At 46.1% G+C, this 15,582-nt stretch overlaps 1 protein-coding gene across 2 annotated transcripts in view; it reads left to right on the forward strand.

Moving 5' to 3' along the window:
• The window catches only part of MACROH2A1 (macroH2A.1 histone), a 120,045-nt gene that overhangs the window by 37,148 nt on the left and 67,315 nt on the right, over positions 1-15,582 (forward strand). Inside the window, exons 5-6 of one of the 2 annotated variants that reach the window (XM_075344456.1) lie at positions 9,637-9,747; positions 14,361-14,460. In XM_075344456.1, the coding sequence (XP_075200571.1) occupies positions 9,637-9,747; positions 14,361-14,460 (211 nt within the window). The remainder of the gene's footprint in view (positions 1-9,636; positions 9,748-14,360; positions 14,461-15,582) is intronic. The other variant, XM_075344457.1, reaches the window with a different exon arrangement.

Below are 15,582 nucleotides of genomic sequence, written 5' to 3' on the forward strand. Positions count from 1 at the left end.
GCTGACCTGTATATAGATACATTATATTTGTATACTTTTCCGGTTCAGCTGTATTGTTAACTTGTGGCTATATACCCTCAGTGATCACGCTCCTGGGAGACAACAGCATGTCGTTCACAAGGAGCAAGGGGGCCAAGGCACAGGGTTATTTTGCTACCTGTACCTCTTGTGCGGCTATGTTACCTGCAGGTTCCACCTACCCTCACTGTGAGCAATGCTCGGCCCCTGTGGCACTCGCTCAGCCGGAGCCTGAGGCACTAGGGGGTCCCTCGGCCCAGGTAGAACCACCGGCCCCCCCTGTCCAGATGGCAGGGACAGAGTTTGCTGTTTTAGCTGACAAACTCTGAGTCGCTTTCTCATTCCATGACTCAGTCTATGGATAAATGGTCTGTTAAGTTTCTAGAGGTTTTGCAGTCCAGACCGGCCCTTATACAGGCCCCGGGCACTGCGGGATCACCCCCAGGCCCCTCTCGGTCTGCGACTAAGCGTGTTCCTGGTGTGGCCTCTAGTTATTACGTGCAGGACTCCGGCACGGACCGCAGTCCCAGACCAGCTAAGCGGGCTCGCTTAGAATCTTCCCCGACTTCTTCACGCAGTTCGGGGTCTCAGCTTGAGGATTCTCTAGAGGAGGAGGCGGAGGTCGCAGCTCAGAACTCTGATCCTGACGTTCCTGACGTTGCTCTCAATCTGGATACACCTGAAGGGGACGCCATAGTAAATGATCTTATAGCGTCCATCAACCAGGTGCTAGATCTGTCTCCCCCAACTCCGCCTACAGAGGATTCGGCTTCACAACAGGAGAAACACCAGTTTAGGTTTCCTAAACGTACACGGAGTGCTTTCTTCGATCACTCTAACTTAAGAGATGCTGTCCATAAGCACAGTGCTTTCCCGGACAAGCTGTTTACTAAACGCCTTAATGACACACGTTACCCCTTCCCCGCTGACGTGGTTAAGGGTTGGGCTCAGTGTCCCAAGGTGGATCCTCCAGTCTCTAGACTGGCGGCTAGATCCGTAGTAGCAGTGGCTGACGGTGCATCGCTCAAGGATGCCACGGACAGGCAGATAGAGCTCCTACTGAAATCCATCTATGAAGCCATAGGCGCGTCTTTTGCCCCAGCCTTTGCAGCAGTGTGGGCACTCCAGGCTATCTCAGCTTGTCTGTCTGAGATTAATGCGGTCACCCGTACCGCTGCGCCACAAGTAACATCTTTGACTTCTCAGGCATCAGTATTTGCATCCTACGCCATGAATGCTGTCCTGGACTCGGCTAGCCATACCGACCTCAGCAACGGAAAGTTCAAGCGAGGTTTCGGTCCTTTCGGCCCTCAGCCAGATCCCAACCCTCCTCGTCCAACAGACCACAGAAGAGCCAGAGGAACTCTTCTGCATGGCGGTCTAAGTCACATCCTCCAAAGACCGCTGGAGGCACCGTCTCCAAGGTGGCCTCCTCATGACTTTCGGCCGCCCCAAACCGCATCCTCGGTCGGTGGCAGGCTCTCCCGCTTTTGCGACGCCTGCTGGCCACATGTCCAAGACCGATGGTGAGGGACATTCTGTCTCACGGTTACAGGATAGAGTTCAGCTCTCATCCTCCGACTCGTTTTTTCAGAACATCTCCGCCCCCCGAGCGGACCGTTGCGCTTTTTCAGGCGGTGGACACTCTGAAAACAGAAGGAGTGGTGATCCCCGTTCCCCTTCAGGAACGTGGTCGCGGTTTTTACTCCAATCTGTTCGTGGTGCCAAAAAAGGACGGCTCATTCCGTCCCGTTTTGGACCTAAAATTGCTCAACAGACATGTGACAACCAGGAGGTTTCGCATGGAATCCCTCCGATCTGTCATCGCTTCGATGTCCCAAGGAGACTTCCTAGCATCAATCGACATCAAAGATGCCTATCTCCATGTGCCGATCGCTCAAGAGCATCAACGCTTCCTGCGTTTCGCCATCGGGGACGAACACCTTCAGTTTGTGGCACTGCCTTTCGGCCTGGCGACAGCCCCACGGGTCTTCACCAAGGTCATGGCATCCGTCGTAGCGATCCTTCACTCTCCGGGCCACTCGGTGATCCCTTACCTAGACGATCTCCTAGTCAAGGCACCCTCACGGGTGGCTTGTCAACACAGTCTGACCGTTGCTCTGGAGACTCTCCAGAGGTTCGGGTGGATCATCAATTTTCCAAAGTCCAAATTGTCTCCGACCCAGTCACTGACGTACCTCGGAATGGAGTTTCATACTATCTCAGCGATGGTCAAGCTGCCGCTGGACAAACAGCGGTCGCTGCAGACAGGGGTACAATCCCTTCTTCAGGCACAGTCGCACCCCTTGAGGCGCCTCATGCACTTCCTGGGGAAGATGGTGGCAGCAATGGAGGCAGTTCCATTTGCGCAATTTCATCTGCGTCCACTCCAATGGGACATTCTCCGCAAATGGGACAAGAGGCCGACGTCCTTGGACAGGAACGTCTCGCTGTCTCTGGAAGCCAAGACCTCTCTTTAGTGGTGGCTTCTCCCCACTTCTCTGTCGAAAGGAAAATCCTTTCTGCCCCCATCCTGGGCTGTGGTCACGACGGACGCGAGCCTGTCAGGATGGGGAGTGGTTTTTCTCCACCACAAGGCTCAGGGAACCTGGACTCCGACAGAGTCCTCCCTTCAGATCAATGTTCTGGAGATAAGGGCAGTGTATCTAGCCCTCAAGGCGTTCCATCGGTGGCTCGAGGGCAGGCAGATCCGCGTACAGTCGGACAACGCCACGGCGGTTGCGTACATCAACCACCAGGGCGGCACGCGCAGTCGTCAAGCCTTCCAAGAAGTCCGGCGGATTCTGCTGTGGGTGGAGGCCACAGCCTCCACCATCTCCGCGGTTCACATTCCGGGCGTAGAAAACTGGGAAGCAGACTTCCTCAGTCGCCAGGGCATGGATGCGGGGGAATGGTCTCTCCACCCGGATGTGTTTCAAGAGATCTGTTGCCGCTGGGGAACGCCGGACGTCGATCTCATGGCGTCTCGGCACAACAACAAGGTCCCAGCATTCATGGCACGGTCTCAGGACCACAGAGCTCTGGCGGCGGACGCCTTAGTTCAGGATTGGTCGCAGTTTCAACTGCCTTATGTATTCCCTCCTCTGGCAATGCTGCCCAGAGTGTTGCGCAAGATCAGGTCCGACTGCCGCCGCGCCATCCTCGTCGCTCCAGATTGGCCGAGGCGGTCGTGGTACCCGGATCTGTGGCATCTCACGGTGGGGCAACCGTGGGCGCTCCCAGACCGACCAGACTTGCTATCTCAAGGGCCATTTTTCCATCTGAATTCTGCGGCCCTCAACCTGACTGTGTGGCCATTGAGTCCTGGCTCTTAGGGTCCTCAGGGTTGTCTCAAGATGTCATTGCCACTATGAGACAGGCCAGGAAGCCAACGTCAGCCAAGATCTATCACAGAACTTGGAGGATCTTCTTAGCCTGGTGCTCTGAGAGGGGGTTTATCCCCTGGCCGTTTGCCTTACCCAGGTTTCTTTCCTTCCTTCAATCGGGATTGGACAAGGGTTTGTCCCTCGGCTCTCTCAAAGGTCAAGTCTCGGCGCTTTCCGTGTTTTTTCAAAAGCGTCTAGCCAGGCTTCCGCAGGTCCGCACGTTCCTGCAGGGAGTTTGCCACATAGTCCCACCTTACAAGCGTCCGCTGGAACCCTGGGATCTCAACATGGTTCTACGGGCTCTTCAAAAACCACCTTTTGAGCCGCTGCGGGATGTCTCTCTATCACGTCTTTCGCAGAAGGTGGCATTTCTAGTGGCGGTTACTTCACTCCGTAGAGTGTCAGAGCTTGCAGCGCTGTCATGCAAAGGCCCTTTCCTGGTATTTCACCAGGATAAGGTGGTTCTGCGTCCGGTCCCGGACTTTCTCCCTAAGGTGGTGTCCACTTTTCATCTCAATCAGGATATCTCCTTACCTTCATTTTGCCCTCATCCAGTTCACCAATGTGAAAAGGATTTGCATCTGTTAGATCTAGTGAGAGCACTCCGGATCTACGTGTCTCGCACGGCGCCCCTGCGCCGCTCTGATGCGCTCTTTGTCCTTGTCGCTGGCCAGTGTAAGGGGTCGCAGGCTTCCAAGTCTACCTTGGCTCGGTGGATCAAGGAACCGATTTTTGAAGCCTATCGTTCTTCTGGGCTTCCGATTCCTTCAGGGCTGAAAGCCCATTCTACCAGAGCCGTGGGTGCATCCTGGGCATTGCGGCACCAGGCTACGGCTCAGCAGGTGTGTCAGGCGGCTACCTGGTCGAGTCTGCACACCTTCACCAAACACTATCAGGTGCATGCCTATGCTTCGGCAGATGCCAGCCTAGGTAGGCGAGTCCTTCAGGCGGCGGTTGCCCACCGGTAAGAGGGGGCCGTGTTACGGCTCTTTTTATCGAGGTATTCTTTTACCCACCCAGGGACTGCTTTTGGACGTCCCAATTGTCTGGGTCTCCCAATGGAGCGACAAAGAAGAAGGGAATTTTGTTTACTTACCGTAAATTCCTTTTCTTCTAGCTCCTATTGGGAGACCCAGCACCCGCCCCTGTTCCCTTCGGGCTCTTTGTTCTTTTGTGTACACATGTTGTTCATGTTGAATTGTTCTTTTGGTTCATGGTTTCAGTTCTCCGAACATCCTTCGGATTGAATTTACCTTAGACCAATTTATAAGTTTTCCTCCTTCCTGCTTTGGCACCAAAACTGATGGGCCCGTGATGCACGGGAGGGTGTATAGGCAGAGGGGAGGGGTTACACTTTTTAAAGTGTAATACTTTGTGTGGCCTCCGGAGGCAGTAGCTATACACCCAATTGTCTGGGTCTCCCAATAGGAGCTAGAAGAAAAGGAATTTACGGTAAGTAAACAAAATTCCCTTCTTTACCATTATCTATGGCAAAAACCACAGGTACCTGCAAAAAAGAATTGACATGTTCATTCCTTTTGCTGCAGAAAGTCTGCAGGAAAACCTGTAGGGGAAAAAAATGCACACTGTTTTTTCTTTACCATAGGTTTTGCTGGGGAATGACTGCAGAAAGGTTCTGAACATTTTTTGCAGCAATTCATGCAGCAAATCCGCGGCAAAAAAACGCAGCGTGCGCACAGGGCCTACCACAGTCTATGACAGAGGTATCTAAATGACTAAACAGCAGCGACTGTATCTAACTCAGGTGACTGCTGTTTGAGGCAGATTCTGGGTTTGTAAAACTGGGCGCAGGCATACAGTGCCTGAGTCTGCTCAATAAACCAGCACCTGACATAGGATTTAATAGTAGGCCCCAGATATGCTTGATGGGAGATAAGTGTGGAGACCCTACAGCCTATGGTAGTACGGTTAGGCCATGTAGGGTGCTCACAGTAACATCACCATAATGGGACGTGACATTGTCATGTTGAAAAATGACTTATGACACTTTGGAACAATAACCGTACCAATGGTTCCATGAACAAATCACTGTAACAAAGAGCTGTTAGTAATGGACCATACATTATGCCACCCCATGCCATAATCCTGGGAGCAGACCTGGTGTCACAATTTTCCGTGAATACCTCTTCATGACAATTCCCATGTGGTCTCCAGAGCAGTCTGTGGCAGCGGGACCCACTGAAGAGGATAGGCCTCTATTCTAGCCTCCATTTACAACACGATAGCCTTTGAGAACGGTGGTGTGAAGTCACTTAAACACCTGTAGCCGGATGTTTGGCTTGTAGCTTGTGACGACATGGACTCTGTCAGTGCCTAGCATGGGTTAAGTTTCTTAAAATTCAGCCAGACATGATGATCGTTTGTTTATAAACGGGGTTAAGCCCCTCACTGTTTCTACAAGACTCTTAGGAGTCGAGTGTTAAAGTTCTTGTTGACTCATGTAATTGCCTTGGCCAGTGAAGGTCAGATACCCATATAAAACAATTATGCGAACCTCCCATTGTATTACTGTGTCTTGCTAGATGTATTGTAACTTAGCTGTCTCTGCCAGAGACCATTACTACTAGGAATATTTTTTGTATACGGCTTGAAATCTAGCCAATAAGAGCCTAGTCTTATCCACCAATTGTGAAGACCTCAATGGTTTGAATGGAGAGCTCAGGGGTAGGAGGACTGTCCATTGCCTGGTTAGACTCTTGCTACATAATACCAATCTAGGATCTGCAGCTCTGATTTGCAAGCCATAACCGAACCTGGATTATAATACTACATGGACTTCAGCATCAAATGCAAGGATTCGGCTGAGATATCAAAAACTACCTAAGGAAGGAATCCAGCTTGGGACAATCCCGTCACCTGACTACAGGCTTTGCGGCCCTCAGCCAACTTCCTAAATCTGGCGTTATTCCATTCGCAGTGGGTGCCCACCGAAAGCGGGGTGCTGCTGGTTTGGAGTAAGTAGCCCTGGAAGCTCTGAGGCATGGACATTTTAATCCCTGGTGAGCCACCGTAAGGGTGAGAAACTGTTGCCGGTTACATTTGTGTGTTTTGCTTGTTATGTGCCGTTAATTGTTTGGGGATCCAATAAAGTCTTAATATTGTAATTCCCTCACCCTGTGTTATCTGAGTAGTGTTCCGCCCACGGTTAAGGAGGTCGGGCGTTCAGTTGGGATGAGCCCTGGACCATGCTGTCTTTCTAAATGGGGCCGGGCCAGCGGACAACAGCACCCACTGACCCCCGTGTCTCCTCATAGATCGTTGTGGTGCTGTATTCTGATGTTTTGTGTGGACGGTTTCACGCTTTAGGCTTGGTATATGATATCCAATGTCACTTGCTGTACAGGACGGATTAATCGTAGAACCAGTGGTACGGCCATTTTTCAAACATGTCCCATCAGCTGATTTTCTGCACAACCTCACATGTTGGTTATACTACTGTGAGCAGCCTTTGTGGTCTGAACAAGCTACCATGGCCTACATTGTCTCCGGACTTGTCTCCTATCAAGCCCATCTGGGACAATTTTGGTCGCCATTGGGAAAGTGAGCTGCGTTCAGTGTGACAGAAGAGTCCTCACACAACCATTAATAATCTCATAGATTGTAAGCCTGTGAGCAGGGCCCTCACTCCTCCTGTAACTGCTGAACTATGTGTTACTTTGTTTTTGTCTGTTCATTTCCCCCCATAATTGTAAAGTGCTGTAGAATATGTTGACGCCATATACATAATATTACTACATTTTATTATTTAATGCACGTCATGGCGTGTAAGTGCATGGAATTCACTCAAAGCTACATAGATCGCAATGTTTTGAAAATGTTACCATTTTTTCATCATTTGCATATCATTTACATGCCCATAGATGCTGAGATTTCATGAATTGTCCTGCTTGTTGTAATTTCAATGTTAGAGTTTAATTGTATCCTAACTAAGGGGTTAAAGGGACTCTGTCGGCAAGTTTTTTCTATATACTGTAAGCTGAAGCCAGCATGCTGTAAGGGCTAAAACAGAAAGCTCAGGCATGCCTGTCTGGTCACTGTCAGATCTTTTGTTCATTTGTAATGTTTGATTTAGCAGCCGGACCTTATCATTGGTGTGGCTGGCTGGTGCCCCTTTGTCTGGCTCGCCCCCTGCTGTGATTGACACCTCACAGTCAATAAACAATCTCTGTTGAGAGACTGGTGTGGGGGGACAGGTCTCCCAGCTTAGTCAACTCAATTCTTAGGTAATGTCAGAACAGCTGCACACAGTAATCTAAGTTAAACATGGTTAGTTTCAGAACCTCTTTGCCTTCAACATGTTGTTCTCAGATGAAGTAGCAAAAACCTGCTGACATATTCCCTTTTAAGGAGCACAGTGAAGATGTAATCTACACTTCTTAAAGGGAACCTGTCACCAGATTTTCCCTTATGAGCTGTCGCCACCACTAGTCCTTGTATACATTGTTCTAGAATACTGTATATAAGATCCCAGGCTCCTCTGTTGAATGTAAAAAACACCTTTATAATACTCACCTAGGGGGCGGTCCGTTCTGATGGGTGTCAGTATCATCCGGTCTGGTGCCTCCTTTCTGCAGCGATCGCAGTCTTACCTCTTCTGAGGCCTGTGTACATGATGTGTCCTGCGTCATCCACACAGGCCGGCATTGAGGTCCTGCGTAGGCTCACTTTGATCTCCCGGCTGAGGGCAGTACAAAGTATTGTATAACACACTATGAAGAAAAAGACATGGATCGCACATCCCAAAAATACAATGATCTAGAGCCGCTAGGCAAAAAATTAAATAGAACATGAGGTTCTTTTGTTACCATTCTGATCAGATTGTATTAACCCACTGCCACGTCACGGCAAACCTCTTGAGTTGGTCCCTAACCTGACCTTTTTGTGCGGCACTGTGCACTGACCACCGCTGCAGCGACAAAGCGCCATATTTTTGGGATGTGCGATCCACGTCTTTTTCTTCATAGTGTGTTATACAACATTCTATCCCTCTCTCTTTTTTTTGCTTGTATCTGCACTCTCCCCATTTGGCACAGGTGATTTTAATCAGCAGGAGACTGCAAGAGGGGTCAGCCTTCTTTTTGCTCCCAGTCCACATATGGGAGCCAGTGGGAGGTGAGTGCACAGCTCCTCTCACTGTGTGCTGGTGCTGTGTGGTGGCTGCTGTTGTGGTGGTGTCGTGTCAGTGGGGCGGCGCGGCCTGGAGCCTTGGGGGCTTCGCCTTGCAGCATGGGTGCTGTGAGGCACCAGGTCGCCCGCCCTGCTGGCGCTTTGTCGCTGTGGCGGTGGTCAGTGCACAGTGCCGCACAAAAAGGTCAGGTTAGGGACCAACTCAAGAGGTTTGCCGTGACGTGGCAGTGGGCTTAATACAATCTGATCAGAATGGTAACAAAAGAACCTCATGTTCTATTTAATTTTTTGCCTAGCGGATTTAGATCATTGTATTTTTGGGATGTGCGATCCATGTCTTTTTCTTCATAGTGTGTTATACAAAGTATTGTAGTACGCATGCGCAGGCGGACTTTGATTTTTCCTCACGCTTGCGCATTACATTACTTTGATCTGCCCCCAGCGGGCAGATCAAAGTGCGCCTGCGCAGGACCTCAATGCCAGCCTGTGTGGATGACGTAGGATGTTATCCACAGGGGCCTCCGAACAAGGAGGACCATGATCGCTGCCAAGACAAGGCACCAGACCAAGAGCAGCGACACTCATTGGACTGGACCTCCTCCTAGGTGAGTATAATAAAGGTCTTTTTTACGTTATACAGTATGGCCTGGGCACTTATATAAAGTATTCTAGAACGCTGTATATAAGAGCCCACAAGTGGTGGCCACAGCTTTTAGGGGCCAAATCTGATGACCGGTCCCCTTTAAAGATGACCTCTCACCTCTCCGGACATGTCTGTTTTGGGGAATATTTGCATTCCTCATTAAATTACAATTTAATGTAAGGCACAAAATATTTAGCAGAATTCTGGACCACTTTAGAAGTAAATCAGCCCCTTTGCTATAGCTTCACAAATATGACCGCTCTGCATTAATGATAGGATGTGGGAGACTGGTGAATCATATGGACAGGTTTTGGTCACCGCTTACACTTGTGTGCACAGATGAAAATATGTAACTGTACAACTATTGATAATAATACTCCTGACTTCTGTGATAGTATGTCTCTAGTATGTAACTAATTCACCGGTTATGTCTGTGCTCAGAATAAGCAAGGAGAAGGCAGCAAAGCAGCGAGTGCAGACAGCACAACTGAAGGTACTCCAGCAGATGGGTTCACAATCCTCTCCACAAAAAGCCTTTTTCTTGGACAAAAGGTATGCTTTATTTATACAAACAGAAACTGAAAGTATATTATACATAACAAGCGGAGATGTAACCAAGAACATTATATCCTGCGCTACTTATCCCTTTAGATTTATGGGAGTCATGAGCATAGAATATACAGTACATTTAAATGCATGACCGCTAAATAACATCAATTAATAACACAAGGTGAGTCAGATATCAGGACTACGATCCCCAGAAACATATCCTGATAACCCGGAGCTGATAGGCGGCTGGTAATCATAGCGGCATTCTCACCGGAATGGCGGCTGTTTAACCCTTATGCTGGTAGCAACATTTTATAACACAAATAAGACTTTCTTTATAATCTAAAAAGTCAGGGTGGTCCAAAAGTAGGTGGACTGGATGTGTAATAGGGTTATCAAACGTGGTGTAAAGTGAAACTGACTCAGTTGCCCTTAACAACCAATCGGATTCCACCTTTCATTTTCCAAAGAGTCTGTAAAGAATGAAAAGTGGGATCTGATTGGTTGCTAAGGGCAACTGAGTCAGTTTCACTTTACACCATGTTTGATAACCCTATTACACATACTGTCCACCTACTTTTTGACCACCCTGTTTATTGTAGCCCCATATGCATACATTTCCCAAACATACCACTTGCCACGTTAAATTAATGGATGCTTTCATGCAATTTTGCTTTAGTCCCTTCCCTACAAATGAGGCCTCATGCACACACTGCGTCTTTGACACTTTTTTGTTTTGTTTTTGCCGCGTTTTTGGGTGCAGTTTTGGTCCCCAAACTGCATGTATTTCCTTCCCCAGCAAAGACTATGAGATTTCAGTTTTTCTGTCCGCACGTTGCAGCTTTTTTTGGCTGCGTCTTTATGGTGACCACAAAGATGCAACATCAATTCTTTCTGTATTTTTGCCAGTGTTTTTAAGCCCTTCCAGGCAACAGATTTCACTTTAAACGCATTGGACAAAAACGCAGCAAAACGCCTGCATTTTTGGATGCGTTTTTTTTTGGGTCTAAAATGTGCAGTATTGTTGTCACCAGATGCAGCATGCAAACATAGCCTTACATACATTGCACTTTTGGGTGCCATACATGCACGGTATCTTGGTACTACTGTGATGCCGTCTGGTGCCGTGCATGTACTGCCATTTTGGTGCTCTTTTGAAGGCCAGGCACTAGCTAGGCTACATAAATGACCATCATTTTCCCTATATACTGCAGTAATGTGGCGCTTGAGTATATAGAACAAGCTTTCAAACGCTTGCAAGTCTCCTAAGGGAACTACAGAATAAAGTAAAAAAAAAAAAAAAATGTTTTCTAATGTAAAAAAAAAAAATTTAAAATAAAATGCGTGATAATTATGAAAAAAAACAAAACATTTTTGGCATCCTCATGTCTGTAGAAGTCTAATCTATCTAAATAGGAAATGATTTAACTCATTCAATAAACAACGTAAAGCAGAAAAGAAAACACCAGAATTGTTGGTTAATCACCGCTGCACGTCCCTGCAAAAAATGCAACTTTATGCTTCTGAGAAAGTGGCGACACAATTCACTTTTTGTTCTACCATTTTTTTTTATTTTAAATAAAATAAAAATGAACTATATAATCTCTCTAGCATACTGACTTAACAATCATATTGCCCGGTCAGTTTGTTTTTTTTTTTTCCCCCCCACAATGAACACTGTAAAAAGTTGTGGTTTTTTTTTTTTTCACTTTTTTTACCGCACTTGAAATATTTTCTCGTTTTTCTCAACATTATATGGTAACCTGAATGTTGAAATTCAAAGTTAAAACTGTAAAAAAAACAAACCCACACAGAGCCATGCCAACAAAAAAGTAAAAATATAATTACCTGTAGTATAATTGAAGAAAACAATATATTGATGGTAACTGCTGGTGGCAGATAAAAAAGTGAGACACCCTATTGTACAAAGCAAAAAAAAAAAATAATGCAAAATGTATTTAGTTGATGGATGCAACGATACTATAGCAGATATCTTTAAATTACATGAATAATTAGTATAATCTCATTATAGATCATACCTCTATTGTCACCTGACTCCTACTTATCTTGGAACACATCCAACTTAAAAACTTATTGTGGGTCGTTTATTGAGGGATTTATCCTGTGCAGGACAATAAGTATACATCGACTATTATACAATATACATATCAGACCACTTCAATTAGATATAGTAAATATTATACTAATTATTATTCATGTAATTTAGATATCTGCTGTAGTATCCTTGCATCCATCAACTAAATAAATTTTAATTTTATTTATTTATTTTTTTGCTTTGTACAATAGGGTGTCTCACTTTTTTTATCTGCCACCAGCAGTTACCATCAATATATTGTTTTCTTCAATTATACTACAGGTAATTATATTCTACTACACACTCAATAGATGGTGAAAGTTTAGCGCAGTGGGGATATACACACGATACCCTGTGCCTACTAGCTGCTTCATTCCTACAATATTTAACAAGTACACTTCACACTTTAATAAGGCATTGATTAGAGCGCCAGTTATTGTTATTTTTAAAAAAGTAAAAATGTTATGGCTCTTAGAAGAAAAGGAGGATAAAATGAAATGGATGGCAAAAACACAAATTACCCGGTAAGGAAGGGATTCAGGGTTGTCCACAACCCGGACAACCCACTCTTTAAATAAAATAAGCCCCCTCTTAAAATATGGGTATGTGCTCACGATCCGTGTTTTGGACGCAGCATGCTTCAGCTGCGTCCAAAATGCTGTGTTGTAGAGTACAAGTACAGTGGACGTAATTTCGAGAAATCACGTGCCCACTGTGGTTGTTTTTCCTGCAGCAAACACAGATCTGCGGTGCGACTTTTTGAGCCGCAGCATGTCAATTGTTTACTGCAGAGTCGCAAGTGTCCTCCACAAGGAGAACACAAGCGAGAGACCGTGATCGTAGGCACGTACCCTAAAAGTGACATATACTCATCTACTACACCGACGTCGTTACAGTGACATTGGCGCCAAGTCTCCCAGGACCTGCATGACAGTATTATGCCAGGTAGTGAATGAGACCTTTAAATCGTCATAAAGTTCAGTGGGCAGAGCTCCTACATGATTCATATAATAATATTTTTTTATTTATATGGCACCAACGTATTCCGCATTACTTTACAATTCAGAGGGAACATGTACAGACAATATCAGACCTTTACAGAATAACACAATTCAGAAACCAAGAGAAGTGAGGGCCCTGCTCGTAAGCTTGTAGTCTATGAGGAAATAGGGGGGCACAAAAGGTGAATGGGTGGGGGGTGAAAAGCTTGTCATATATGGTCCTATGTACATGTGCACACATCTTCACAACTGTATATCCCTCACGCTCCCCTGTAGGAAAGTCTGCGACCCAGCTGATCTTCTCTCTTCCTATTCCTATGGGGCCAGTATGCGACTTCTGAAGACAATCCGTGTATGATAGTGACATACACAGTGTCATTAGTAATCAGCAAGCACTTACCGTACTCGGTACTCGTAATGAGCATTGTGATACTCGGATGGGCGCAACTCGTGTACGGAGTATAATGGGAAGTCAACTTGAGCATTTTTCCCTTTTAGATTCTCTGGAAAAATCATTGTGTTCCTCATTGACTTCCATTATACTTGGTATACTAGTGAAGCCCGTCCGAGAGTCAAAATGCTCGTTACTAGTACCGAATTAAAAAAAGACAAAGGAGCACAAATATTATCCGGGCGAGAGGATGAAGGCAGGACAATGAAAGAGGCTCACCTTGAAGGGTTGTTATAGTCACAACTGCTATGATAGCGTAGAATACAGCCGCTGCAGCCCCACATGAAAGGTGAATACAAACTGGTGCAGAAAGGTTGTATGCCGCGCTACCGTGAATGAGAAGAAACTCCAGAGATATTCGATGGTGATTTTCTTAACGCGTTTTGGAGAAATTAATCTCCTTCATCAGGTCAAAATCACAAATCAAGATGGAGATGAAGATCTCCAAAACATGTTGATAAAATCACCATCGAATCTCTCCTGGAGTTTCTTCTTAGTCATAGCAGTGCGGCATTAACCCTTTCTGCACCAGTTTGTATTCACATCACAAGCACTGAGCATGGTTGTGCTCGCTCATCACGAGATGTCATTAATACCTTCACTGAGCTAATAAATAATGATCATACAGTTATTATCGCACCGTCCTGACTTTTGACTCACCTTATGTATATAATGTATTGAAAGCACTCCATAGATTACCTGGACCAGAGAGAAAGTTGATGAATTAGTGTGTAATATCAGTACAATACATAAAGCACATAATTAGTCGGGTCATTGTAGACCTCATGCTCATGACATCCAGATTCTCTCCGACCCTCGACAATATTAATGCATGAGATGATTTTATGGAAGATAGTGGAGTTATATGCTGGCTGTAAATGTATGAGATGTAATTCTGCATGGGTTAAGTTATTCTAACCACGGCCGCCTTCCTCCTGTGACCTGTTTTTTTTTTTACGTGTGCCGGCATTTTATGTTCGAAGTCCTGCATCTGTCGCTTGCTACTTTTCCGCTGTCCTGATCTCTTCCCGCTGCTCTACTACTTCCCCGCTCATGCTTTTCTTTGCAGCTCAACCTTATTCACAGTGAGATCAATAATTTAGCCGGATTTGAGGTGGAGGCTGTTATCAACCCTACCAATGCTGACATTGACCTTAAAGACGACATAGGTAAATGGGACATGGGTTTTACACTAGCTAATGGTTGAGAGATAATTTTGGATTTCAAAATTGGGACAATCCGATTTGGAGAAGTCAATAGGGTCTATTTTAATGAAAGTAAGTGACCCTTTGAAGTCACATCAATTCTATTATAGAATGAATTCTCAATATATTTTCTTCAGTCCCTTTAGAAGGCTGAACCTGTCAGAGGAATACCTTCAAGTTTGTGAATCGACTTAACATCCAAATGCAACTTTGGGAAAATCTACCAAAACTGGTGTAAAGCAAATGTAGGGAAACAGATTGAAAAATCAATCAAATCTTTGCTTTTAAGGGAATGGTCCATCTTTTTTCATCTTACCAAATTGCTAACAGTACTAGGAAGGAGAACTGAGAGCTGCTTTGTCTGTTTCCTCAAGACCAAGGACAACAATTTTGAATCCCCCTTGCTCTGTAGTCAGAGACCTTTCTGAAGGTGGTTCCTTCTAGCGTTGGAACACCATGCTCGCCACTATTAGCTAGTCGATTGTGGTGCTCCGGTACTTGAAGTGCACAGCTGAGAATTGCGGTGCTCGGATGTGTTGTCCATGAAACAACAACCATAACGTACAGGCTTGCTTCACTGCATGATGTCAGCAGGCACCCCAATGAGAGCCAGTCACAGTCTGAGTAGCTCTCAATGGGGTTAAAGCAACGATATCGGATGTAGTGTGACCAAAAGAAAAAATAAAAAACCGCCCTCCCTCAACCCGGAAATGCTCTCTTTATGACTGGCTGTATGTGGGCGGAAAGCCAAACTGCCCCGTTATTGACTTCCAATTTGCTTCAGGATCAAGTGCAGGCCCAATCATTGACTTCCATATACTCATTACTCAAGTTGAGCCCTTTCAGAGCGTCTGACCGCCTCAACTCAAGGACCGAGGATTGTAGTGCTCACTCATCTTTCCTTCATGTTCAGGGCTCACTGCGCTGAGTGCCCTGTCTTACCCTCCCCTCTTCTCTGAGTGACAGCTATTGGGATTAGAGAGATGGACACTAGAGTAATTACCAATGAGCAGTGGAGAGCAAGAGGACTTCCATGTCTGGAGCCACCACGTGAAGCTGGTCCAGGCTCTTGCAGCTTAGAATATC

Source organism: Anomaloglossus baeobatrachus, chromosome 4 (genome assembly GCF_048569485.1).
Source record: "Anomaloglossus baeobatrachus isolate aAnoBae1 chromosome 4, aAnoBae1.hap1, whole genome shotgun sequence".
In the NCBI taxonomy this organism is placed as follows: Eukaryota; Metazoa; Chordata; class Amphibia; order Anura; family Aromobatidae; genus Anomaloglossus; species Anomaloglossus baeobatrachus.